At 40.8% G+C, this 27,292-nt stretch overlaps 2 protein-coding genes across 15 annotated transcripts; one reads left to right on the top strand and one right to left on the bottom strand.

Annotated features, from left to right (window-relative positions):
- Positions 1–580: 580 nt before the first annotated feature.
- CBX3 (chromobox 3) lies at positions 581–13,529 on the bottom strand. 7 transcript variants are annotated; one of them, XM_061464819.1, is made up of 7 exons: positions 11,206–11,290; positions 9,450–9,500; positions 7,536–7,661; positions 5,540–5,682; positions 3,956–4,121; positions 2,742–2,836; positions 581–1,225 (listed from the first exon to the last, which is right to left on the bottom strand). In XM_061464819.1, the coding sequence occupies exons 3-7, from the start codon at positions 7,575–7,577 to the stop codon at positions 1,099–1,101; spliced, it is 573 nt and encodes a 190-aa protein (XP_061320803.1). In that variant the 5' UTR covers positions 7,578–7,661; positions 9,450–9,500; positions 11,206–11,290; the 3' UTR covers positions 581–1,098. The 7 variants fall into 7 exon arrangements, with proteins under 7 accessions (XP_061320803.1, XP_061320805.1, XP_061320804.1 ...); XM_061464821.1 differs by lacking the exons at positions 7,536–7,661; positions 11,206–11,290 and adding an exon at positions 12,111–12,335; XM_061464820.1 differs by lacking the exon at positions 7,536–7,661 and having other exon boundaries at positions 11,206–11,332.
- HNRNPA2B1 (heterogeneous nuclear ribonucleoprotein A2/B1) lies at positions 11,121–25,481 on the top strand. 8 transcript variants are annotated; one of them, XR_009745385.1, is made up of 12 exons: positions 11,121–11,228; positions 16,884–16,994; positions 17,927–18,073; positions 19,447–19,657; positions 19,958–20,059; positions 20,148–20,237; positions 20,760–20,822; positions 21,265–21,384; positions 21,649–21,771; positions 22,785–22,867; positions 24,188–24,318; positions 25,150–25,481. XR_009745385.1 is itself a non-coding variant. In XM_061464812.1 (11 exons), exons 1-10 carry the CDS (start codon positions 11,136–11,138, stop codon positions 22,844–22,846), a joined length of 1,122 nt encoding a protein of 373 aa, XP_061320796.1. In that variant the 5' UTR covers positions 11,121–11,135; the 3' UTR covers positions 22,847–22,867; positions 25,150–25,481. The 8 variants fall into 8 exon arrangements, 7 of the variants coding, with proteins under 7 accessions (XP_061320796.1, XP_061320795.1, XP_061320797.1 ...); XM_061464812.1 differs by lacking the exon at positions 24,188–24,318; XM_061464811.1 differs by lacking the exon at positions 25,150–25,481 and having other exon boundaries at positions 24,188–24,997.
- The last annotated feature ends 1,811 nt before the right edge of the window (positions 25,482–27,292 follow it).

The following is a 27,292-nucleotide window of genomic DNA, read 5'->3' as shown; positions in this document are numbered from 1 at the left end:
AGAACTCATTTTAAAATGCAATCTGAAACAGAAACAAAGCCTTTTGTTTAAAGTATATGACTTAAGTAACTTCATTAAAATATTCCCTTTTAAAGACAGAGCTATGCAAGCATTCTTCAGGCTACTGCCTGAAGAATAATTCCATCAAAACCACTGGCAGTTACACTATAGCCTGATATTAACACTTCAATTAAAGCAAAGCCAATACTGTTAACACTTTAAATATTTCCCAGTATACCTCCACAGGCCACTCAGGCTTATGGACCAACAGCCATAACTCAGCAGTATGTTTGCTATCTGACTTAAACATGTACCCAAAGCACATTCACTTCACAAGCCCTTCCTGACTGAAAAAAAAACCCTATGCCTCAGGCATTATTCACTGAAAAAAATACAAAGAACCAAAGCCTGGTATTTGTCTGGTATTGTGACTACAGAGTAGCAACAGGGCAATATTCATGAATCGATCTACCCCCCAAAAAAACCCAATTTACAGTTAAATATATTACAAATTGAGAGCTTAACATATCAAAAGTTCAGAAATATCATACCGCTTCAAAAGAGTCACAGCCTATCAGTATAAAGGAAGAATATAAAACTATTTTATTGACCACTGTTCACCAGTATTTACAATAAAGTAAACAATATACAGTCTGATAACATTCAAATTACTACAAAGTTAGTTTTCACCTGGTCTTCTTGAGACCAGGTGATCCCAAATACTAAAAAGAATGATTCTACAGTTTTAAAGGGCTAGGTTTGGGTAAAGGAGGTACATGCACATCAATAGTATAGAAGACTACAAAAACATCTGTGAGTTTGTTTAAACATTCATTATGATTCTTTAATAACTATGGAAGTTTATGAATGTTTTATAAAAGCTTTTACCTAATATGGAGGAAGTAGTAGTATCAAATGCTCTCTTGTGATAAATGAAACAAGTCGCAGAAAGCTTTTATTTACTTGCTGTTGATGCAAAACATACTACTTCAAAAAAATATCAAATTTGATTCTTGTTAGAATGTATGTTTCTCACATTGCTAATAAATCAAATTTCCGGGTTTAATATTCATATATATAAAAAAGCAATGCAACTAATTATTGTGCTTCATCTTCTGGGCATGAATGCCAAGTTAGTCGCTCTTCGTAAAAAGCGATTACGATCTGAGGACACTTCACGTTAGCTTCTTTGGCCAGCACCAGATCTGCCTCATCAGAGTCTTTCCTGATGTAGGAGAGAGTGGGATTTAAGAAAATGCATAATTGTAAGTAAGTAAATACAGCAGCTTTTGATAGGTCATAGGTTCTAAAAAGAATATCAGTTTTCAGTATACCAAGAATTTCCACGTTAATGGTAAGGTTTCATAGCTGCATCTTCCTTCCCTTCCTGTATTTTTTTTCTGTTTTAAAGGAAAACGCTATTCAAAGTGAACCATTTATACAGTTACCAATTGCAGTATGTAACAAAACAATTTTGATGATTTTTTTCTTTTAAAGTATAATCACAACTTCATAGTAAGACTTTTAAAAATCACTAGCATCAGTCTTAAGATGGGGCACTTGCATTCAATTTCTATTTACTCTTTATGCAAGTCACTTCCTATACTTTACACTGCTTTTCTTGTTGCTGTTTTGGGATAATAAACTTCCCAGTCTGACATGCTTCAGAGTCCATTTTGAAGTGTATGTTGCCTTCACAAGTCAGTTTTGTGAAAACATATTTATATCTATGTTTGTTGCCTACTATCAATTATGAAAAACTAGTAAACTGCAACTGAACTAAATCCTTCTGTTTCATTTTGCCAATTATCACTGCAGAAATCCACACTGTCATAATCTGTATTTTGTATTGCTTCTGAGTTTCACGTATAATTTAGGGAGGATGTAAGAAGACAGAAGGGAGACGGAATCTTCCAAAGCACTAATCTTCAGCAGTCCGGGCACATCACATGGCAAATAATTTCTCTGGAGACCACTCAGTTTGACTCCATTCAGAAAATTCTGCCCTCCTCAAAGGCTGTGGAAAGCTATCGTTGTTCTTATCCCACTACCATATGACATCCAACCCCCAGTAAATGTCAATTCAATTTCTTGTATTCTCAACACTGGAAAAACAGTGCTGATTTTCTTCTACTTGTTTTACAAGGTAGGAAGTCTTTCTGTCAACACTGTAGCTAGTGAAGCTGGTCTTGACCTACCCTCCCAACAACACAAACTCCCTCCATCACTTTCCCCTATTTCTAGCCCATAACAATAAACCTTTCCTCCATATTGTTTATTCTTCATCTCATCCTCAGCTTCCTCCACTAGCTGCTTCCAATTCCACTTAGTTGCATGCAGAACAGCTGGCACTACAGCCAAACAGCTGGCTATGCAGCACCTGGCTCCTGCTTAGTGGAATGTGTAAAGCTGGATTCCTCCCTGCCATTCACTCAGCAAAACCATTACCAAGATCCATCTTTTCCATACAAATGCTAGTTTTTCCATATTTTATCAGGATTTACCTTTTCAATTTCTACTTCCATAAAACTGAACCAACAGAAACTAAAGCTATTTTGGATTTTGAAGGAAGAGTGATTAAGTACTAACTGATTATAGGAAGCCTTGTTTTTCTAAGAATACAAGGACAGTAAGCAGACCACCAGTTCCTCTGTCTTACTCCTGAAATAAAGTTGCCCAATTAGCCTAAGTGCAACTGCCTGTCCTCTCTTAATATGGAGAACTGTGGATCTAAGACTTACCATTTCATGAGGAACATAAGCTCTCCACTGCTATCTGTAGCCCCAATTATCCGCTCAGGATCAAGACCCCTTGCAAATCCTCTTGGTTTATCAACCTATTGAGTAAGTTAAAATATCAGTATCTCGTTTAAGACGAAATTCTACTTGGGCATTAGTGTTAAATACACACATTCTTTTACATACATATGTGTCTGTATCAGAACAACAAAAAAAAATAGCCTTGCATAATTGTAAATGCTGTAATTACGTATTATTGTCTGAAGATTATATCTACTTTTTCAATGACTGATCTTCACGCCGAGTCATCCAGATGTAAGGTAGTAACAAAGGACTTTACAGAAATGTTCTAGCATTTATTTCTGAAAACTCAATAGATGAAACAATTGGTCTAAAACCATTATAGTAGACAAAAAACCAAACATGGCCTGTAAAAGCAACAGAAGGGGCAAAGCAGAAATGCAGTCCTGCAAGAGGGAAAAACACATCATTTTCAGCAAAACAACAGGCTTGTGATGGCTTAAGCCAACTGTGAAACTGCACCCTTGGGGAATATCTCAATTATTCTTGGCTGACTGAGATCACATCAGTGGCAAGAAATATCATGACTATTTCCTGTATTAGTTCCTCTAGGTTCACAATATCCTTTTGAGACAGTGACCACTGCTGTACCAGATAAAGCCATGCAACTGACTTTATACAGAAACTAAAATACTCTTGCTTTCTTCACTTAGCCTTTCTACTTCCTCTTATCAAGTCTGGTCCTAATCTAAGTAACTGCCTGATCTTCACATTTTGCAGTCTTGCCACTCCCCTATTCAAAATCGTATGCTAAATATGAAAGCAAAACCAGAACTTAATCTTTGTTCCATTTATGAACCTTCTGCTCTAATATAACCAACCACTTGATATCATTCATTAATAACTTTTTAACCAGTCTTACTTTCAGTTATTCAGGAAGCATCATGGGACAACACAAGAACTTTTAGCAATCATGTCAATCAATCATCTTTTACTCATCTTTTGGAAGGTCTCATTAACAACCAAGAATGATTACTCTTTTCAAACCACAGTTCCAGATGTGAGGCTTTTACAGTTTTAAACCCATGTTTGGTCTCATTCTCAAAATGACAATAGGATTTTTTGGGGGGTGGTGATGGAGGGGTAGTGAAGAGACACAGGAAAAAAAAAAGTTTAGCACATGAACATATACTTACAGCATCACGCTTCTTCTTTGATTTACTATCATCAGACTCGCTATCTGACAAGGATTTTCTTTTGGCACCATCTGTTTTTTCTTTACCAGCTTTCTGAGAGTTCAGAAAAGCTTCGATTAGCTCTGGACAATCTAAGTTTTCTTCAGGTTCCCATGTGTTGTCAGCACTGAAACATATACACAGTTATGTAAAACTATGGAAAGAAATAAAACTAGCCAAATGGCTCACCTTAAGCAAGTTAATTCATTTTCTCTTTACGTAAGGCAAGTTTTTCAAACCTAAAGATGCTTATCTTGCCATCTTTTGTAACCTTCATGTACTAAATTTCATAAAAGAAATTAGTATGCTCTGCTACTGTTGACAAATTATGTTCTTAAACTGGAGATACAGAACAAGCAGGTCTCTTAGCTCCTATAATCCAGCAGGACCATAGGAGTTAAAACAAGCAATACCCACTCTACCAAAACTTACCTGTACATTTAAACTGACTCCTTTCCCTGGTTCCTCTAAAGAGTGTCCATGCAAACAAGTTATATGATAGAGCACTAAGACTTATGGAGAACAGAATGTACACAACACTCACCACAAACAGCGTCCATATGTCTAAGTTTCTATACATGAAGAATATGCTAAAAAGCTCTGAGCACTGAGCTCAGCTGTACCTAGAACTATCTTCTTCCTTCAGTCAACTACAGGAGGGAACAAAGGTTCCATGTCCAGAGCTGGGCAGTGCAAATGTTTCAGTGAGCATGCATACTCTTAACTAAAATTTTAAGTGCGCGAATATTCTCTACAACAACTAAGCACCTCTTCAGAAGTCCTCATGCACAAATCCTGCCATGGCACTACCGCACAAGCAGGATGCCTACAAAGTATTTTCAGTTACTGAACTGTATTTTTTAAGTAACATCCTCAAATACTAAACACATTGTGTTTTGCTATTTCTGCTCTTACCACTACACAAACTTCAGGTACTAGAAGGCAGGATATTGCACTGTGATCACTCTGGGAGGTACATAACAATAATACCATTGCATATAACTGCTTAAGTTCAAATGATAGGTGCATCACCTTTTTTTCAGATAGTAAAGCAGCCTGCCAGAAAGTGTCAAGGGAGGGATGGAGGAGGCACAGCTATGTGCTTTCTTTAACAATCAATTTTTAAGTTCACTTAAAAGACTTTCCTGGGCTTCCGTAAGTCCTGTGAAAGCGACTCAAAAGATACCTTTTGGGCATGCCTAATGAATGCAACTATTCCACAGAATTCCTTATGCAAATTCATCTAATTGGAGAGTTGTTCAGAAAAATGAATAATAAACTGTCTGCTTCAAATTCATCATTTCAGAACTGATTACAGTCTAAATCCCTGCAAAGTCTCCTACTTGGAAGTAACATTCATTCTGCTACATATATAACAACTGTCAGTCTAACTTGGCTGCCCCACTTGAACATGCATTTATGGACATCCTTTGCTTGTTCTTTAAAATGTATCACCATCATCCAATCCCCTCTTTGCGTAGTTATTTCAAATAAATGGTTAATATTTAGCATTCTATCAGAAAAAAATAACAGGTAATGCCTTACTCTGTAAATCCTTTCCACTTCAAGTAGTATTCCACCTTTCCATTTACAACACGTCTGTCCAGGACTTTTTCCACAACAAATTCCTCAGGCTCTGCCTCTTCAACTTTTTTACCTTTGCCATTCTGTTTCTTTCCCATTTTGTGCTACAAAAGAAATTCAGAATGACATTATTCTTTCTTTCGCTTTACACAGTTACTTCACTGGCCAAATCCAACTTTGCTCACTAAACAGCAAAGAATCATGTACTTATTCACACTAAAGCCAGAAGCTCAGACTCCTTTTACGTTAGTGCATGTGGTCAGGTAACCTGAGCAAGACATGTTAATGTTTTGGGTTTTTTTCAGTTGCTTAATGAGATACCCAACACTAGTTTTATAAAGGTGAAATATTTTTGTCCATACACAGTGCCTCTACTCCCCTTATAAATTTCAGTATAAGAAACTCTCAGTGCTACATGCTCAAAAATTTATAAAGCTTCTGAAAGTTAACTCTATGCCTGTGAAAAGGCAGAGAGCAAGAAACAGCATAAGACAGAAGTAAAGTAGTAAGGGAACTGTGGAAATGCATAAAACAGGAAAAAAAAAAAAGGAAAAGCTGATGGGAGCAAAGTTTATGATGTATAACTACAATAAACAAAATACTCAACAATAACCCATCACTGTCTAACAGGATGCATGCTAGAAGCATTCCATTACTGCAGTCCCTTCTCATTCTCAGCCACGCACCAATGCAACTTACATTCAAACAGATGTCACAAAGGTGCAAAAATTTAAAGACACCTACACTTAAGTACAGCACTAAACATGTAAATGAAATTTTGCTAACTTAAACAACTTTGTAAGTGTTTTAAGTTTACATTTGATACTTCAAATAATATTCTTAAAGTTCTTAAAATATTACATCCACATCATCCTCAAGGCATTCCCAGTTTAATAAGGCACATTTAAATAGTAATAGAAGGACACATTTAATAATTTCCTTTTTTGCAATCTTAAAAAGTTTGGATCAAGCCTATCATGTTGTATCACATTTCTGGAGCACTAGCAGACCAAAAGCAATTTGCTCACCATTTTGGACTGCACCTTATAAGGAAATTGTTAAAGTGGCAGCCATAAACTAATGGGAGCAGGATTAAGCTCCTAAAACGTATACTCGTGCAGCACCCTAAATCAAAGTGGACAGAACTAATTCCTCACTAATGCACTTCCTATAGAACAGAAAACAGACAAGCAAAAAATAAATCTCAGAGCACATCTAGTTGCATGATGGCCTTTCTCTAATCCTCTCTAGAATGAAAGCAGGTTGGTTTGAGAATACTGTGAAGCAGGTTTTTACACTTTGTAGGAATTTGTCTTGATGTGGTGAAAGGTAAAAATAAAAAATATGTACATTAGACAAAAAAAAACCTGTTCTTTTTATAAACTGAAGATTTAAGGCCAATTCTTTCTTTCCAAAGCCATGTCTTTGTGCCCTTATTTTTCATAACTGATTTCCACCCCACTCCCCAAAACAGCTTTACTCTGGTTAGCAGAAACTGAAGGTGTAAACAACAAGGAGAAGGAAAAGTTTCAAATTTCTCTTTCAAACAGCAAGTTTCTGTATATGGTTATATCTCATGCAACATTTGTTTTGATCTGAAGCACAGAAGAGAGATTATCTAAAACAGAGCATGTATTTCCAATTAAGATTTTAACTGCCTGCATATCCCAGGTGTATTTTGACCACAGCATTCATGTCTGAAAAGTGTCAACTTAAGCACACTGGCTTTTTTTTTTGCCTCCACAGGAAAAAGAATGTAAGACTGATATTGAAAGAAAATTAAAACATGGAGATGTCCAATGCTTCTATGAAGGCAGCTTCGTTCCAGAAACAGAAGTGCGAAAAGAGAAACAGGCAGAAATGAGGAAAACACATGAACAAAAAAAAAAAAAAAAAGAGAAAAATAAAAACCAAACAAGACAGACTCACTATACCATAGTAATAACATTATAATTACTGGTGATGAGGCAAGCAGGCTACAAGTGGGGAATATCTCCATCTGTGTTCTCCGTTGCACTAAAATTCTTTGATTCAATGGAAGATTGTTTTCTGGTACGCTTTTCGGCTTCACTAATTCTTGTCACTTAAAGATAAATGTTTTGGATTTCTGTATCAAAGCAACATTTTTTTTTTTTTACTTTCTAAGACTTAAGTATCTAGAGAGTCTTCCACAGGAGAAAATGCATGTCATGGGGATCTGTATTTTTTTCTTGAAGTGCAGTAAGAAATAACAAAACTGAGAGCATGTTGCTTTTTGTTTTAAATATTTAAGAGATTCAATTAGCTCTTGTGTACATCAGCACTGCTTTCCGAACTCTTGAGCCTTTCCAACCTATTAAAGTAATACTTGATTGCAGAGCCTGCAGAAATACTGAACATTTGTTAAAAGCCTGTACATTCTGAGACTATACAAGCCAATGTAAATCTCGCTGATAATGACTGAAGTGGCCACTAGACCCCCTGAAGCTTCCTTCTCTAGGGTCACATGTAAGCTGTTACTTGAGCATCTGATCACTGAACGGATCCTCTATGGCCCATTTCCCTTCCTGCATTCCAAAGTCACATATGAGGGTTGCAGGTGTGTGGCTGATCACTTTCTTTAAGGGGCATGATTAAAACATTGATGTGACACTGTGGTGAAGGGTTTTAACACACAGAAGGTTAAAAATAGGAATTATAGTTCCAGAGCTATGCTATCCCTTAATACATTTAGGTTTTGCATGCAGATCCATAATGAAGCAGAATTAGTTACAGTTCCCATGGGAACCATAACTGCCTTTCCTGACCTGTGCAGCAAAATTCTTCTGTAAACATCGAAAGATTAAAAATACTGCATTCACAGATTCTTTCCTTTCCCTGAGGCATGCCCTCCCCAGGCTGGCTAACTACTTCTATTCCTTGAATTAGGGAAAACTGGACAACCAATTACTAACAGGAAGTTCAGACACTGACCTTGGTTAAAATTTTTTTAAAATAGTTTCTTATTGTGCAGTACAAAGGAAGCACTCCATTGCACTTTTAAGCCAGGAGTTAATACAAGTTTTTAATGTATCTCTACTTGGGTCAACCAGTAATCATTTCAGTAAATTTAAGTATAGGCCTTTTGAGAGCACTATGAATCAGTTGTTTTGCTATCCAAATTTTGAATTGTACATGTGTATTTCAGCTTACTTCCCCACCTCAACCTCAGATGCATCTCATACTCTACGTTTTCAGTTCTGTCTCTCGTAAAACAATATAATTATTAGCTGAATGGCAACCAGCAACCAACTGCCCTTAGAAGTCCATATTTTAATGTCAAGCAAAGCTTTACAGGACTTGAGATCCATGAATGCATCATTAAAACGGTCCAGGAGGGGTTGACATCTGATAATCTCTGCTCCTATGAAATTCAAAGAAACTGTTATTTGTTAAAAATCATTTCAAAAGGCATCTTAACTACGCCACATCATTTCCCAATAATGTTATTTTTCATTTGCCTTTTTCAGGCAATTGATTTTCCCCAAGTACACTGGGAGAAATTAAATGAATACATGATTTGGATATTATTTTCTACATATATGATGAAGTACATGGTGTGCTGAAAGGAATCTAAAAAAAAAAATAAAATCCTTAGTGTTCTCTATTGTAAAACAGATGAAACAGTGCAGTCCTTTAATATTTTTTCCCAACAAATCTCTTCAGAAATGGGAGATTTATTAAAGCCAATGTCCTTTTTAGTAGCCTTACTTTCTGGATCTGAAATTTTGGTCAGAACAATGCTGGGGAGGGGAGATGTGGATGTATCTTTTAAATGGAGATGCCAAGTTATAAGTCTGAAGAAAAATATGTTGATTAAATCCTTACATACTTTAGGTGTGCATGAACTTACCAATGTAGTTTTATTGGAGGCCATTTTTATTGCAGACTTGCAGAGCTTTTACTAGAAAAATGCATGACAATTAAAAGGAAGTTTACATTACTCAAAGAAAGGCATCCCAATACAAGCATGGTCCTTGTTCCAACCCCCATGTAATCACTGCATACAACGTTTCTAATAAAGATTGAATCCAGAACAAAAAGTAGGTTACCACTTCATCTGGCATAACCCAGTAATGCACCATTATGCTAGCCAGGATAAATGATATGACAAAGTGGTATATACGGTTGAAAAAAGGGTTTTTTTCCCCCAAGGCCTTCTAAGGCACAGTTATGTTTCAAGGGAAAAGGGGGAGGACCATCAGGGATGCTTATTTCCTTAAACCCAATGGAATAGGAGTTCAGATTCTAGCAGTTAATTGAGATATACCTAGGTATATACTAGGTATATTTCTGGTGGGGAGCAGCTACATATCTGTGGTGTTAATAATGAGTCACCCATTACTCTTACATAGTAGTAAATTTTTACGAACAGCAAATATTTATCTTAATGCAACTATAACGTTGCCTTCTGATGCTCAAGCTTGCAAGAGTTAAGGTCCTAGAGCAATGTTAACTCAGCTAAGCTGTACATACTACATATTTAACCTACAGAAATGATGTTGAACAGAATCCATCCCCTTTTCCATGCCATTTCTCATACTGGCCACCTCCTCAGGCATGTACTGTCCCCTCCCCACTGCAAACTATAGAACTGTTAGAACTCCCCATATGCCGGGGGGCAAGGCAGAGGAGAGTCCTGCAAGGCCAGGAAACCTCCCGGATTCAGCAATCCTCCCCCAATTCTCCCCTGACACAGGAGGTGGATTTTGGCAGCCCCATAGGCGATGGGGAACGTAAGGGGAGTGAAGGCCAGGGGCCAGGGCCCCAGTGCAGAGGGGCTTTGCCGTGTCCCCGTTCGAAGGCAGGAAAAAGGGGAAAAGAAACAATAGTAATAATAACACCTCTCCCGCCCGCCCCCCCCCTCCCCCGCCATGATGCCACCCCCCAACAGAACACAAGCAGCCCTGCGGAGGAGGCCTGCCGGGAGAGGCCGCGCCTCGGGCGTGTGGCGGGCGCACGTGAGGCAGGCGGGGACGCGGCGGGCGCGCTAAAAGGGCTGCCCCGGGCGGCGCGGGGCCGATCCGCCGCCACACGGCGAAGGCCGGGGGAACGGTCCCGCAGCTCTCGCCCCGAGCAGCCGCGCCCCCGCCGCCAGGGCCCCTTTCCACACAGCCTCCCCCACCCCGCCACGTTTTCCCCGAGCCCGGCGCACGCCGCCACCTCCCGGAGCGGGGCCGCCCGACCGCGGGGGCCGCCCCTCGACGGTGGCGGGCTGGCTTTGTCTCCCGAGCGTGTCCGCCGCCGCTGCCGCGCGGGTGCCGCTGCCCCCGCCCCCCGGCTCAACCCTCCTTCCCCGCGGTAAAGCCCGCTAGCCCCGGGGCCCTCCCTCCCTTCTCTCCCATGCGGGCCGCCAACCACCGTGCAACCGCCGAGGCCGAGGCCCCCCCGGCAGCACTGCTCCGCCCGTTACCCCCCGCCGCCAAAGAAGCGGCGGTGTACTAACGGGGTGGGGAGGAAGGCGGGAGGGCTGTGCCCGCATCGACCCGCGGCGGCCCACAGGCGAGGCCCTGGGGCGCAGAAGGAAGGGGATCCGGGGATGGGGAGAGAAGAGGGGGATAGGAGGCGGCTGCAGCGAGAGAAAGAGGGAGAGAGAGAAGGATACAGACTTCAATGGTGCCCAGCCGTTCAGGTCTGGTGTCTCCTCCTCGCTCTCGCCCTGCGCGCACTGAGCAGCGGCGGCAACAGCGACATCTGAGGGGGGTTGAGGCGGGGGGTGGGGGGAGGGAGGGAGGAAGGGAGGGAAGGAGTGAGTGAGTGAGGGAGGGGGTGGGGAGCGGCGGCGCGGCGCAGCGCAGGGCGGGCGCGGCGGGTGGCGGGGCTGGGCTGGCCGAGCACTGCGCGCCGGCGGCTGACGGGGCAGAGCGCACGACGCCGCCTACGCGCGAGCTGCAACCTCGTACCGTCGTCGCCGCCAGCACAGGAGGGGGGCCAAGACGTCTCTCCAACGGGGGGCTAGTGCAGGACCGCGTCAGGCGTCCAAAAGAAGGAAGATGCCTCGCGGCGACAGAGAAAGCGACTGGGTAAGGTGGGGGGGGGAACGGGCCCACGGCGACCGGTAACTGCAGCCGCCATGATGGCCGCCGCCATGAGGGCGCGTCGGGCCGGAGCGGGCGCCGCCCGCAGCGGAGCGAGGCCCTCAGGGCGGGAGGGTGGCCCCGGCGAGCTCTGGGAGCGGGGAGGATGGGTAGGGAGCGCTAGGATGTGTTTGAAGCTCGTTGAGGCGGAGATGGGGGGGACGATTGGAGCTCGGCCATTTCCCGCGTTGCGGTGGGGAGGCCTAGTCGTTAGCGAGGAGCAGGGGAGTGGGTTCGGAAAGCTCTGCGGGGTGGAGGAGAGTTTGGGAAGCTCTTCGTTAGTGGGGAAAGGGGTCGGCTGGTGAAGCCTCGCTGCGGTTGCGGAGGATCCGTGCTGGCTTTCCCCGGGAGTTGAGGGGGGAGGGGGAGAAGAGGGGGCGGGAAGAAAGGAGTCGCTCCAGCGCCATTTCCCTGGTGCGCCGGGCGGCAGCACTCACCCTTTGTCGCGGTGCGTGCGGGGCCGCCGAAGAGAGAAAAGAGGGAGGGAGAGGGGAGGGAGAAAGGAAGGAAGAACGGATTGCCGAAGCGGGCGGCGCGCCCGGCGTCGGCGGTGCGGGTAGAGCGGAGCAGGCTGCGGCGAAGTCTGGCTGCCGGGCCCCCGCGGTGTGGCGGCGCTGGCGCCGAAATATGGGTAGTTATCACTTCCTCCTGCCCAGGGGGAAGGGGCTAGGCCGGCAGCGACCGGGGGAGATCACGGGGGTGCGCTCCACTCTGCGCTCGCCTGATCCCTGCCACCACCACAGGTGACTAAGGGGAAGGCAACGGGGGGGGGGGCAATACGAGGCCGTCTTCGGCTAATTATAACCACGCGCTTCGAGGCTTGAGCTTTCGGGGCCGTTCGGCAATTTCCGGAAAGAAAAAAAAAAAGCGACACGGTGCCAGTCGCGATCGGGGTCGCTTCGGCCCGTATTGCGAGTCTCTTCCGTTGCCGGAAATTGCCGAACGGGCTGGAGAGCCGAGGACTTGCTGCGTCTGATTCTCCGGAAATTGCCGAGCAGGCTCCGACTGCTGCTCTGTCATCTTCGGCAAGTTCCGGAAATTGCCGAAGGGAGTCGAGTGAGCTTCCATTGCCGTTTCGGCTTTTTCCGGCGGCTGTCGAAACGGATAAGCTCGACGACGACGACTCCTTCGGCTCATTTCGGAGACAGCCATTACTAGCGGAGTTGATGAGTTTTTATTACGTGATAAAAAGACGTAGGGGCGTTACTGCTGCCCCTCTGGAGATATTTAAGCTCCAGATTCAAGCTTTTTAAATTTTTTTTTTAACTCAAACCTCGGACGCGAGCCCTGGTTGGAGAAGGAGGGCGCTAGCACTACGTGGAGCTGAATTTCAAATTACGTAACAGGGCAGCCATTATTGACCGGTTGTACGGTACTCTCAAGCAGGAATACCTAAACCATGAAGAATGTGGTACGTAAAAAAAGGGATAAATCCAGAGTTTGCTTTTAAGAAGGGTGGCACGCTTGGTTTTGAGTTCGGAGTGATTTTTTTTCTGGGCCTGGGTGTTAAGAGCGGGATAATCCTTGTCGGTACAAGGGGGGCTGCCGGTCGGCGCGCTGCGGCTAGTGGGCTGGATGACTTTCCGAAGAGGTAGCGTTAAGCGGGGAGGAAGGTTCTGGAAGCGGAGGTTGGGGCTAGTAACGCAGGCGAGAGAGGAGGCGGTAGCCGCTGGGGGCGAGTTTTTAAACCGCTTAACGTACCCGTTAGCCGATCTGCCGTTAAGGTGCCGCTGGAGGAGGGGGCCGCAGCTCTTCTAGGGTAAGTCAGTGCGCGATCTGGGGGTCGCTTTTTCCCTGCGAGGAGCTGGGCTGCCGGGGTGGCGCTGCTAGTAATGGCGGTGGCGAGGGGGAGGGGTAAAATGGCGGCTCTGAGGTCCGTCGGCGCGTGAGGCTGTGAGGATGGCTCCGGTGTCGGGAAAGGTAGTAAGGCGGGGCGGGCCGCGGCAGCAGCTGCGGTCGTGTCGTGTAGGGGGGGCGAAAAAAGCCTTTTTCCTGGTTCCGTGCATTCCTAGATGCACGCTAGAAGCGGCTCGCAGCGCTTGGTTGCCGTTCGGTTCGAGGTTCCAGGGGGCCTTTTTTGTTTACTTTGGGGTGGGTTGGTTTGTTTGTGGGCGGCTTTTTGTTTGTTTTTTTATCAATTGGGCTTGATCTTTCCAAAAGTTGTTAACTTCGCCGTATCGCTGTCCCTGGGGGCGGCGGCTGCTGGGCGCCATTTTCCCCTCCTAGCTGCTGGGCCCTGTTCTGCTGGTCTCTGCCACATGGCGGAGCCGGCACGGTCACCGCTTCACTCGTGATAACGATAGGCGGGGGAAGGGAGAGAACCCGGACGCTACATCAAAAAAGCCCTGCCGAACGAATTGGGGCTGACGGAACGCTTAGAGAGGGATCTGTTCGGGACTAGTAAACCTAGCTTTACTTTGGCAGGCTTCGCCATCGTAATTCAGACATCCTACTCGCTTGTCTTTCTTTCAAAACCAGTTTTGTTACTCGGTTTCTTAACTGCAGAAGTCTGGTCAGCTTGGAGTATTTGTGCGCACATTATTGCTATACGCGACACATTTTCTTGCTCTGATGGTGATTTTCCAGTAAAGGCTGCACATTGTTAAGCCCTTTCAAGTGTTGCTTTAAGCCTGCGAAGGAAGGCCTGAAATAAGCGTTAATGAAGACCCTGCAGAGTTCATTTGCATTCTGTTCCTGCCACAGAGTGTACTATGCAAATCTTGAGGCTTTTTTTACAGCTTTTATACTGGGGGTGGGGGTGGGGGTGTTACTAAATAGGGGGTTTCAGCAGAATTTTAAGGAGGACTGAAGTTACAATTTCTGTTGTGCATTTTACAGCTTCAGCCTAAACATCACATGGTCAGAGCTCTCTGGACCCTGGTGGGAGGTTAATGCTTAGACTAACCAGAGCTTAAAACTGATACATTTAAGGTGCATAGTCTCTCCACATCCAGAGGCTGTGCATGTATCAGTAGAACAACGTGTTTATAATATTTTCACGCAGTGGTTTTAGTTGAAGAACTGGTAGTGTGAATTTGGTTATTGCTGTGTCCTGTTGTGTGGTGTCTAGATGTCGTTCTGGGTAGGACATGTATTGCATAATACATGGTAAGTTGCTGTTACTAGTAATTTGAATGTCTGTAAAGCGTGTTACTATCCTGCTTAATGTTTATTAGTAATGTGTGGTATGTGTTTTGTCCCTTTTAAAAAAATGCAGTTGTTTCAGCCAGTAGATGCCATTCTTTCCTTGAGTTTCATTTACGTGTTTATAACTGTTTTCAACGGTAAAACTAATGCTTAACTGGACAAATCCTACCTGCCTACTTCCTTGCTTGATTTGCAAAATTTTTAAGAATATAAACTTGCATTTGTTAGACGCACAACAGTTATATGGGGAAAAGTGTCTTTTGTAGCAAGTAGTCCCTAATAATTTTCAAGCAGGAGATACGAAATAATTTAAAGGCAGGATTTTTTTTTTTTTTTTTGCAGTATCGTTGCTTAAAATTATTTTTCTGCTAGCCTACTCAAATTATAAATGGTAGTATAACTTGCAGCATGGGACTTCTTAGTCCAAGTCTGGCATGCAGTATCCTTTACTCCTTTTAAGAGATGAGGTGAAGGAAACTTGACGTAATATGGGTTTGCTGCTTTTAAACTCTCATGTCTAATTTTGCCTGTATGTATGGGGTGGGGGATGACAGTACTAGCTTCTGTGCTGCTTTACTACATCCAACAGCAGATTTCAAATGTTTTTAAGAGACATTTAAACTGATTAGTTGACTTATGTGTCACACTGCAGCATTTCAAGCTAGTAATAGTGTGATCTGTTTGAGCAAAACCTTACTCAGTGTTGGGTTCAGTAATTTGCATCTACATGCATCTAGAACCAGGCCTGCCCTGCACAACTCCAGAAAACATTTTGGTCCATGCACAGATTGGCTTCATACTTCTGAAGCATTTGTGCACTGTGAACTATTTAGTTTATTTTCCAGATTTCATGGTTTTTCATTGGTTGTCCAGTTTCCTTTTAATGTTTATCTTAATGTTCAGGTCGTGTTGTGTTTGTTAGTTACAGCTGACTATGCAGTGTATGGGTTTGAAAAACAACCACCACCCTAAAGAAGACATGAAAACAAACCCAAGCGGTTTTCTTAACTTTTAAAATTAGTTAACAGTATAAAGCTGAAGTAATACTGCATTTCCATTATCTTGTCCTTAGCAGGACAATTCTTTCAAACAACATTCTGAAATCTTAGATTTTGTGTAAGGGAACACTTCTAGTGCACTTTTTTTAATTACTGCTATTTGACATGTGAAATTGAAAAATGTATGTTGTGTGTAGAGAACTACAGTTATGATGCCTCCTTAGTACAAAAAAGTTAGTATTAATAGTATTTTGAATTTGTAGAGGATGGAAGATTGTCCTTCCTGCTTTGATATAAAGCATACAGAGTAGTAAATGCAATACCTTATTATTTGTCTTGTTTTTTTTAATAACATACTTATCACAGCCAAAGCTTCTGCTGAACAAATGGAAGGATAATAATTCTGAAAGGTGATAGAACAGGGTCTTACTAAAGGCATCATTTATATTACTGGACATATATGCAGATATGTATTGCATCTGTATTTTCAAAGGGAATCCACTTAGTTTTGATACTGGTGCTGTTGAGGCTGTATAGGTTTACCGTTAATTCCAGTGGTACAGGATCCCTGGTTAATTTTACAGATGCTCCAGCAACACCTTATTTTTAATGTCCTGGGTAAGCAGTATGAATGGTATTCATCTACAACAACTTGAGCCAGAATGTTAGGGGTTTTTATAGATAACACAAATTCATTCATACTGTACAATTCTGTTCCACATGGTTATCTGTAATGAGAACTTTCAGTTTTGTTTTTCTTTAAAAAGCATTTCCTCAAGATTTTTATAGGAATATTCTGGAAGTCTTCAGTTATGTCTCCTTGTTCTGATATTTCAAGGGAGAGATGGAAACAATACATTACTAAAATCTGTTTGGTAAAAGTGGACCCATATCATTGAATAATTGCGTCATTTCTTGAATAATGGTAGAACACTAGAAAAGCCATGCCTGGTTTTGAAAAATGACGTTGATGACGGTTTTTGACATGACATATCTTAGTGTCTTAATTATGCTGGTGCAGAGGGCCTATTGTTAATTACATTAATGTAATCTTCTTTTCTGTAGAGGGAAAAGGAGCAGTTCCGCAAACTGTTCATTGGCGGCTTAAGCTTTGAAACAACAGAGGAAAGCTTGAGGAGTTACTACGAGCAATGGGGAAAGCTTACAGACTGTGTGGTAAGTTTGGCATACTAGCGCACAAAGCTTATACAGAATGTTTAGAAATTGCAGAAGTGGGGATTTTTTTTCCTGGGTAGCTTAACGGAAATGCGGAATATGAAATTTCTTGCATGTACAGTAGATTGATTAGTAAAGAATCCAGTCTGTTGAAGCTGTGTTCAGGCTTTCCTTTGTGAACTCTAGGAAGATTTCACAATCTGTTTCCTGTAAATCTCTCAGATTATCTCTATAACCACGGACTTCAGCAGTTTAACATTAACTTGGGTGTCATTGGTTGAAGTGCATTAGGAAGTGCTTACACAGAACTATTACATCTGTGTGATTGGTAACCTTCGGCATGAAGCTGATGCTGTAAACAGCCTCAGCAGAGCTGGAAAAGGGTGTCTTTATGTATGATGTTTTCATAGAATCATTTAGGTTGAAAAAAAAAAACCTTTAAGATCCTTAGTCCAACTGTTAACCTGACATTGCCAAGTCCACCCTTAAACCATGTCCCTAAGGACCATATCTGTTTGTCTTTTAAATACCTCTAGAGACTGTGACTCTTGCAGAAGTTCCCACACTGTATTTGTTTTGGGGACAGTAAATACATCATAAAGTCTGTGGTCTTCAGAAATCTTAAAGAAACTGTGTTTGATTTTTTTGTGAAAACAAACATAAATATAAATGAATGTGACATGATAGAGGAGCATTTTGGAGTTACAGGTAGTCATGGAGGACAAGAGTGGTTTGAATTTCAGTGATGCCAAGCAGTGCCATTCATGTACGTTCAGCATGGGTGGTTCAGCATAGCCTGCTGCTTTATTATAATCGTTTTGAAATCAAATAGAGGAACATATAAATTAAGTTTACATGTTTTCTCCAAATATTAGTCTTTAAGCTTAACATGAGACAGGTAGAAATTGTTTAAATGTGTTCATCGGTTTTAGGTAATGAGGGATCCTGCAAGCAAAAGATCAAGGGGGTTTGGTTTTGTAACATTCTCCTCCATGGCTGAAGTTGATGCAGCCATGGCTGCAAGACCTCACACAATTGATGGAAGGGTGGTTGAGCCTAAGAGAGCTGTGGCTAGAGAGGTAAGTGTGGCTTTGAAAGCAGATAGTTTTCATGCTTTGAAAAAGGAATATCTGTATCAGTGGGACAGTTAAGCTTTGTTCTTGTTTGAAATTGCCTGGGTTTAAATTTTCTAGTTAAAATGCATAGTTGGGGCACTAATTCCCACATATTTGGTCTGTTAAATGACGCTATTACATAAATGTTTATTATTACAATGAAATTACTCTGGGTGTAGAATTGTGTATGCAAGGGATGCAGCTGGGGTCTCAAAGTATTGTTAGTGAAAAAATGTTGAATGCCAGGGATTGTGCAGATTCCAAACTAATTCTTGTCTGAAATGGTTATTGTTGTTAAACCTCAAATTAATAAACTTCTGTCAGTCACTTCTGACTCTATTCCAACATTTTGGGTATTTCTAAAAGGTATGTAACCCAAAATAGCTAAAAGTAGAGTGTGTAGTAGGGAAACTTCTTTCTTCAGTGGTGGTGTACAAAATCACCTTAGGACTATTCTGGGTTTAGCCACAGGCATACTGATTTTTAAAACTTCAGGGTACAAATTAGGTATGCACATAGGAATGCAGTGAACCAGTAAACAGCCAGGTTACTGTGGCACAGAGGTACTTGAGCAAGTGTAGATTCTAGGTTACTTCTGCTTACTGTGTTGTGGAAGCTCTGAGAGTGTTTACGAGTTCAGGGGTGGACCCAGGTGTTTATTAATACATTTGGACTGATGAACTGGATTAAATAAGCTGTCCAAGAGGTCAAGGGAAATGGAAATAGCAACCACTGGTAGCCAGAGTTTTAGCTTTACTGGTTTTCTTTCTGTTCCCTGCAGAATGCAGGGTTGGTTAGCATTTGGAAGGGGGTAATCAGTATACATGCATACTGTTCATACACACAAAACTGTTGCTAAGCTGTAGGAACAAGACATACTTGACTGATGTAGCAGCTTGGATATCATGCTCAAATGGTAAAAGTAGTCTATGAGTGTGAGGAATTGCTTCATATTTTGAATAAGGGTTAAAATGCACAGCTGTGGGCTCACTGAGGTTGAGGGACCTTTGCTGTGGATACCAGTGGAATGTGGGTTTCATTGCTGTTGGGTGAAGGGCAGAGGAAGCTGATGTGCCTTTATGTTTAAAGGCTTTTTATTGACTTTCATGTATTTTATAGCACTTCCCAGTGCTTTTGAGGCTTTGACATAAAGGTGTGGGAGGAAAAACCTCAATGTCCCCATGTTACTTCCTTCTCAGAAAGCTTCCCCGGTAGGGTTGCAGGGATATGCATTGCTAGGGGGAAATCTTAGTTTAGTATTCCATTCCTGAAATCCTGGCAAAATAGTGATTTGTGAAATTGTTTTCCTTTGTGATAATGTAAAACAATTCTAACAGGAATCTGGAAAACCTGGTGCTCATGTTACTGTGAAAAAACTGTTCGTTGGTGGTATTAAAGAGGACACTGAAGAGCACCACCTTCGTGACTACTTCGAGGAATATGGAAAAATTGACACTATTGAAATCATTACTGACAGACAGTCTGGTAAAAAGAGAGGGTTTGGATTTGTTACATTTGATGACCATGATCCGGTTGATAAAATTGTGTGTAAGTAAGCTTCATTTCACTCATTCGATAGTATTAATCCTTGCAGTCATGGTAATGGTTTAAGCTAAACTGAAACTAAATTAGTAAGTACTGGCTTCTTTGCTTAAAAAATAGTATGGGGTTTTGTTTGCTGCTTTTTTTTGTTTTTTTTCTTTTGTTGGTTGGGGGGGGGGGGGGGGTAATTACCTGGAATATGTATGGATTAATTTGAAAATAGCTTATTTTTTGGAAGCCTGATATTCTTGCTTGTTGCCAGATTAGTACTTAAATGCTGATAATATCTATTTGATGTGCTTACAGTGCAGAAGTACCACACCATCAATGGCCATAATGCAGAAGTAAGGAAAGCTCTCTCTAGACAGGAAATGCAGGAAGTTCAAAATTCTCGGAGTGGGAGAGGAGGTATGTACAAGTAACGGGTAGTGGTTTGTGGTTGATGTTTGTGTTCACTTTCCATGATCTCACTGCTTACAAATGTTGAAACTTACAGGGAACTTCGGTTTTAGTGATGCACGTGGAGGTGGTGGCAACTTTGGTCCGGGGCCTGGCAGCAATTTCAGAGGGGGAGCCGGTAAGACAGGCATGTTTGTAGCACTTTTTTTTTTCCTTATTTATACTGTCTTTCCAGTTCTGGATAATTTTCTAAGCTACTGTGGTTTAGTTTAAATGTAGCTGTAGCAGTTGGAGAAGTTTGAGAAAAATGACTTACAGACCTCTTCTGGAGTATGTAGATTAATTACATGGATATTCAGTAAATTTTTTTTTTTTTTTTTAAGATTTTATTTAAAGGCAAAATTAAATTAAAAAAATCAGTATGGAATTCCGAGATCTCATCTCTGCAATTCTATGCAGCACTTGCCTGACCTTTACAGTGGAAGGGCCATGTCCAAAATTAGAACTTATGTACCTTACGAATGCAAGAGAATGGAAGATGTAAAGCAGTGATTGGATGTGTTATTTAACAGCTGTTCTTCGAAATTCAAGAGTGTGTACGTGTGCTTGATAATCTTCGAGGTTTTGTCCCTAAGGTCATAGGGGTTTGAGAATTCAGTTAGTTTGCTACAGCTGAATTTAAATACTTCCGGGTTTTTTTTTCCAACAGATGGATATGGAAGTGGCCGTGGATTTGGTGATGGATATAATGGATATGGTGGAGGACCTGGAGGTAAGTTTACGGTGGTGGTGGTTGTTTTCCAATCAGAAATATTTCTACATTCACTTAACATTTGTATAAATCCTGTATTAGTTGACAAGACCATTTTGTTGGCTTTCAGGAAGCACACTCAGCTGTTGGCTCATGATAAGCTTCTATATATGGCAAATTGTATGGTTATTTCTTCAACAACTGTACCCTTTTCTTTAGAGCAGTAGTTTTTCTTAAATTTCCTGGGAAAAGTCAGGCTTTTAATTAAGCCTTTTAATTGAAGCTTTTAGGCAGTCTTGACTGGTGGGTTTTGCTTTTTAAAAGTGTTCATAGAAATTTCTTTACAGAATTCTGACTCTTTCTTCCCCTGTAGATGTCTAAACAGAAAAGTATCCTCTGATTCTATGTAATTTGGTGCCCTTCTATACTGAAAAGTTTATTTTAAAGGATTATATTGTCATAGGTGGCAACTTCGGTGGCAGTCCTGGTTATGGAGGAGGAAGAGGAGGATATGGTGGAGGAGGACCTGGATATGGCAACCAGGGTGGAGGCTATGGAGGTGGTTATGACAACTATGGAGGAGGTACTGGCTTGAAATGACCTAACATCTCGGTTGTAAATTAGTGCGATTCATTTGAGATGGGTGGTGGGTGAGTAGGAGGTGTAAATGTTTAAGGAAATTCTTGTTTTCTGAATAGTATAAAATGGTTAAAAAGCGGTTCATTGCATATACTAGTGACATGTGTGATTTTGTACTTTAATTTAAAATGCTAATGATGAGATAACTTTGAGTGACTTGTGTTTTAGCTCACCTAGATTTTTCTACACTTTTGTCTTGATAACACAGGCAATTATGGAAGTGGAAACTATAATGATTTTGGAAACTACAACCAACAACCTTCAAACTATGGTCCAATGAAAAGTGGGAATTTTGGTGGAAGCAGGAACATGGGGGGACCATATGGTGGAGGTATTGTATATGTCGTGACCTGTCTTGGAACCAGAGTGGGTGGGCTTTTTAGTCTTTTTCAAGAAGTGGAAGCTAAGATTCAAGGGGTAACTGTTTTGAACTGAAAGGGTAGAAGAAAGGAATCCTTTACAGTGAGGGTAGCAAGACGCTGGAAGAGGTTACCTAGAGAAGTGGGTGTCACATCCCTTGAGGCGTTTAAGGGCAGGTTGACTGGGCATTGAACAGCCTGGTGTAGTGGAAGGTGTTCCTCCCCATGGTGGGCAGGGGTTGGAACTAGGTGGTCTGTAAAGGTACCTTCCAACCCAAACCATTCTATGACTCTAAAATTGATATGTAAAAATAGGGTAACTTCTAAAAGAGATGGAGTGCAGTACTCATTGTAGCAAGTTGGCTACAATTTCTTGACACTGTGACAAGCTTGTCTTGGGAAGAATTATTACTACTATTTTTTTTTAAGATATGTAAAAGCTTAAAGATATTTAAAAGCTTTTTCCAGAACAGTGAAATGTTTTGCAGTTTCCAGTCTGTAAAGATTTTTAGCTAAGTCTCGTGTTCTTTGCTGTCAGTTCACACTACTTGTGGGAAGCCTAGTTAATGTCTACTAAACTTTCTGGGATTTTTCCTCCCCCCACCAGCATCACTTCTTCTGACACCTTCTACTTTTGGTGTCCAAATGTTACTTAATATGGCACAAAGTTTGTGAAACAGAAACTGAAACACAAAAGCCTGTATTTGTAAGGTGTTACCATGCAAATAACGTCAACCCTCACAGTCTTAAGACAGTACACTGCATCAAATTGCACGTGGCACTGTTGAATCTTCCAAGAGTTTGGGATGTAATTTTTGTGGCAGGTATTGGAGGCTGTTTGGAGGAAGACAGCAAAACTTGAAAACTGTTGCTGTATAATGCTGTCTCTGGGAAATAAAGTGATGTTAATCTTCATGCAGAACCAAAAGCGTTCCTAAATGTAAATGATGTAACTGCTCTCTTTCTTGGTTTTGTGCAATTGCAGGAAACTATGGTCCCGGGGGCAGTGGAGGAAGTGGTGGATATGGAGGGAGGAGCCGTTACTGAGTTTCTGCAAGCATGCCATGGGTAAGTATGTTTCTAAGTGTTAAAATTGCAGTGATTCTTGAGAGTAGCTACAGGAGTTAAAAGCTTTTTAGGATCATATTATCTTTCCTTTAAAAAATGGTTAGATGAATAATTTCATAACCTATTTTTTTACTCTTTACTTCTGTTGAAACAGGCTTCACTGTATAAATAGGAGAGGATGAGAGCCCAGAGGTAACAGAACAGCTTCAGGTTATCGAAATAACATTGTTAAGGAAACACTTATCTCAGTCATGCATAAATATGCAGTGATATGGCAGAAGACACCAGAGCAGATGCAGAGAGCCATTTTGTGAATGGATTTGGATTATTTAATAACATTACCTTACTGTGGAGGAAGGATTGTAAAAATGCCTTTGAGACAGTTTCTTAGCTTTTTAATTGTTGTTTCTTTCTAGTGGTCTTTGTAAGTGTAGAAGCATTCCTTTGATAATGTTAAATTTGTAAGTTTCAGGTGACATGTGAAACCTTTTTTAAGATTTTTCTCAAAGTTTTGAAAAGCTATTAGCCAGGATCATGGTGTAATAAGACATAACGTTTTCCTTTTAAAATTTAAGTGCGTGTGTAGAGTTAAGAAGCTGTTGTACATTTATGATTTAATAAAATAATTCTAAAGGAAATATTGTGTAATTTTAGATTTTTTTTTGATATTGTAAAATAAGGCAAGGAGTGGGTAGTATAAGGTCCCACAAATAATATAAAGCTATTGTTGTACATGTAAAATTAAATGTTGGTCAGAAAAAAAAGTATGTTGTCTGTAAATGATCAGGTTTAAAGTATCTAGATAACTTAAGGGATATCTCTGCAAGGAGAAACACCTTTTTAGATCTTTTAGATGCTGCTTCTTCAATGGCAAGGAAAGGAAATATCCCCAGCGAGGTACTCTTCCAGGGACACAGGTCTAGTACAAGAGAACTCTTGAAAACGTCACTAAGTTCAGCCAGTCTTAAAAAGCTGCGCTGTATTTCTGCAAAGTTTTAACTACAGTAGTTTATAAGGATGCCAACGAAGGCTGAGGGTGTAGAGCAAAGTAGTTCTAAGCTTCAGTTAAACTTCTTTAGGTAAGATCTTATTTACTTTTCTTTTCTTAATGTTCCAAAACTGAGAAACTAATATTGTATTACAGTATATTCTTTCAGTATAGTGATTATTGTTATGTAGTTTTAACATAGCAATGAATTGAGTTAACGATTACCAATTGAAAAGACATTTGTGAATCCTGTTTTCTTGTATTAAATTTTTTACAAACAAATTTTTGTTAATTTCAGCTACTTAACATATTTTTTTCCTACTGGAATCTAGCTATGATATGAACCCTGGACAAGCATAGACTGCTGCCACTGTACACTGCTACAGTTGAACAAATGAGACCTGCAAGTGTCCATTAGTAAAGCTTTGCAAGGGTTCCATCCCTGGTGTTGATAGTTAAAATGGTAGGTCACAAGTTAATTAAATTGTACAACTTTATTTTTGCATCCTGGAACGTTTTATTTTTTCTTGGGAGTCTATGCATTATGGTGCTTGCCAGGTAATGCGGTGATGGTAGTTCTGCTGTTGAAAATGATCTGTGTTGTTATGTCTGTTTGTCTACTGAAATCTATTTTGTATAACATGTTTCATCCTGAAGGTTCCCAAGTAACTGTAGACTGTTTACGTGTAAGGAAAAAATTGCACCACAGAATACAACTGCCTCTGTGAAGGAATGTGTCGTCCATTCTTTTAACAACTGCATAAGCAGTTCTTTAGGAGGGGAAGTGAAAACTTCAAATAAAACTGCAGGTGGTATTTCATAAGTGTGTAATTGTGTAAATTGGGAATCGGCTAGAATGTTGAGGTTTCCACCATTTTTTATAGTTCTTGCAGCTAATAAACCTTAGTGCCAAATTCAGTCAGCCTTAATCTCACTGCATTGAGTGTCTGCACCTCAAATTAATGAAAATCTACCAATAACAAGTTAACTCAGAGTAAGGGTGGTGTACTCGACTATGTTTGGGTTTTACATAAAAATCAACAAAACCCACCCCAAAAGGCAACCAAAAAACACCCTAATTTCCAAGTTCCTTTGCCTTTAAAAGGCTTTCTACTGAAGAACGTGGACTCGGCAAATAAAAAGAAAGTCCTGTTCCTTTGTGTTAGACACACCAGTGAACTGCTTATACTTTTAAAAAACAAACAAACAAAAAAGGCTGAAGTTTCCCTACTGGTAATTTGGTTTAGACATATGTGATAAACATCTTCAGATACACTTTTTTTTTCTTTGGCAGGAAGGTGCCATGCTGCAGGTAACTAATGAAGAAGTGGTCAACCACAGAAACGCTTCAAGAAATAAGAAATTCTGTACCATCAGAAAATAGTTGTTTTTGCTGCCTTCATTAAAAATCTAGAGGTTAAATGAGTAAAAGATCACAATTAGTACAGCTCCCTGTAATGCTGGGTTTTTTAAATTATAGTCATAATGTCTTGTAAACCTTTCAAATAAAATTCAGGTTTGGTAGGAGAAACAAATCACTAATGTTAAACCAGCAAACGTTCTGTGAGTAGAAAGTTTAACTACATATTTTTATAACTTTCATAGCTTTAAAATAAAGTATTTTTTATACCAAAATAGTTCTAGTGTAATGCTTAATAATACCTAGTGTTTGTCTAACATTAAATAATGTTTATGTGCAGCTTTTAGACCCTTTCATGATTTGAAACGTTCCATTTTGAGATGGATTTAAAACAAAATCAGCTTGGCAAGTGTATTCACAGAACTTGTATCTCTGACCATAACCATCTGTTCTCTGGTGAGAGAAACAGTGCTACAGATTAAAAACATTGATCTTTTTGCTCATGGACACAACTGCTTTAAAATAGCTTTTTGGCTGTGTTTTATATCACTTGATAAAAATACTTTCTTCTTTCCTGTTAATGAAACTAACAAGACAGTTTGTCAGAATGTGATAGGACAATAATAGCCTTATCCTTTTCACCTGTAAAGAGGTTTTAGTATGAAAAGATTGAATGGAATGTAGAGTTCCTGCTGTACAAAAACTTGTATTACTGAGAGCTGCATCTTGGGGGGGGGGGGGGGAAACGCCACAAAAAATTACTTCCACACACCCCCCCCCCCCAAAGAAAAACCCCAACAAGAAAAGACATCACCCCTAAAAAACACCAAACCAAACTCCCAAGTGTGAGCTTGGGAAAGCTTCAGTTGGGAATGTATTTGAGGGAAGGTATCTTCAGTCTGTACTATTAACCTGTTAACATACACAGTTTATTGTAAACCTGAAATCTATGTGGTTAACTTCAGCAGAATCATAACATCTTTAACCTTATCTTACAGAATTCAAAATACTGTTTAAGGATTCACATGCAGGTTTTTTCTGTTCCTTAAATTGCGCTTCAGAATATTTGCATAGGTAACCAGTGGGCTGCAGCGGAAGCAGGAAGTGAAGATGCACAAAATCTGCTTTACTTTTCTTCTTTCCAACAGAACGAGTTGACCAGATAATAAGGAATTTGCGTTCTGTCATGTAATTTAGATTTAGCTGATGGAAGTTTTTCTTTACAGTTGCCAAGTCCACTTTCATACAACATTAAAAAATAAAAAATAAACCAATGGTTCAAAGGGGAATAATATGCTTTTTCTCGCTGTTTGTGATACTTAAACTCTTTCAGTAGTTTTGCAGCAAGGTGTCGAATTTAAGTATGTTCTATTTTCCATAATGAGGATGTTTTAATTGTGGTCTTACTGGTGACGTGAAGAAAGTGTATAGGGAATGGCAGTATGTGAAAACTCAGTTACTGGGTATCTCAAGTTCTGAAAGCTTATACTGTTGCACTTTCATGACATTTCTTTCTTGGTACGTTCTTAAGCATGTGACAAATGGTGTTTGCTGATCAGTTCACTGAGAGAAGTCGCCATTTTGAGTCAGCCTGTTAGAGAAAGCTAGCAACTTCACTAAAAACAACTGTGTGTGGTCAATTACTGGTCTTTAAATTTCAAATAAATAGGTTTTTGTCACTCCTACTGACTTAATTTTCAAAGTAAGGTAAACACTGCTGGTCAATGCTTACTAAGAACTAAGGATCAGGTTGGTACTGGGCCCAGCTTGCCCCTGGCAAATACTTCCTGCAGTAAACTGAGGGGAGGGAAGGGTGTGAAAGAAAGTAACTTGTTGGTAACCTATATGAGGAAAGAAGGAAATCCCAAAAGCTAAAACGTGTGAGTTGCAATTTAGAAAGCGGTGATATACAGAGGTCTGTACGACAGTTCTGGCTACTTTGACTTTGTGTTCTCTGTGTTACTTACAATGAAAGTTAAACTTTATTCAGGTCTGTTTGCCTCAGGTTCTGAAGAGTGTTTAGGTAGCTAGCAAAATTTCATCAAAGAATTGACCATTGTAAAATTAGCAGAAACTG

This window comes from Pezoporus flaviventris, unplaced genomic scaffold (assembly GCF_033815535.1).
Source record: "Pezoporus flaviventris isolate CSIRO_AGI_PZ_B2104156 unplaced genomic scaffold, CSIRO_AGI_Pfla_v1 ptg000037l, whole genome shotgun sequence".
NCBI classification, from domain to species: Eukaryota; Metazoa; Chordata; class Aves; order Psittaciformes; family Psittacidae; genus Pezoporus; species Pezoporus flaviventris.
The sequence above is the reverse complement of the archived record's forward strand: the minus strand, read 5'-3'. Positions and strand labels throughout refer to the sequence as shown.

Coding starts and splice junctions, on each gene's coding strand:
- CBX3 (XM_061464819.1), bottom strand. CDS start 7,577: ATGGAGATATTCCCCACTTGTAGCCTGCTTGCCTCATCACCA. Junction 5,683..7,535: donor GCCTGCTTGCCTCATCACCA/GTAATTATAATG, acceptor TTTCTTTTGTAG/CACAAAATGGGAAAGAAACA. Junction 1,226..2,741: donor CTTATGTTCCTCATGAAATG/GTAAGTCTTAGA, acceptor CTCCTACATCAG/GAAAGACTCTGATGAGGCAG.
- HNRNPA2B1 (XM_061464812.1), top strand. CDS start 11,136: ATGGGGAGAGAAGAGGGGGATAGGAGGCGGCTGCAGCGAGAGAAAGAG. Junction 11,229..16,883: donor AATGGTGCCCAGCCGTTCAG/GTCTGGTGTCTC, acceptor TCTTTTCTGTAG/AGGGAAAAGGAGCAGTTCCG. Junction 21,385..21,648: donor TTATGACAACTATGGAGGAG/GTACTGGCTTGA, acceptor TTGATAACACAG/GCAATTATGGAAGTGGAAAC.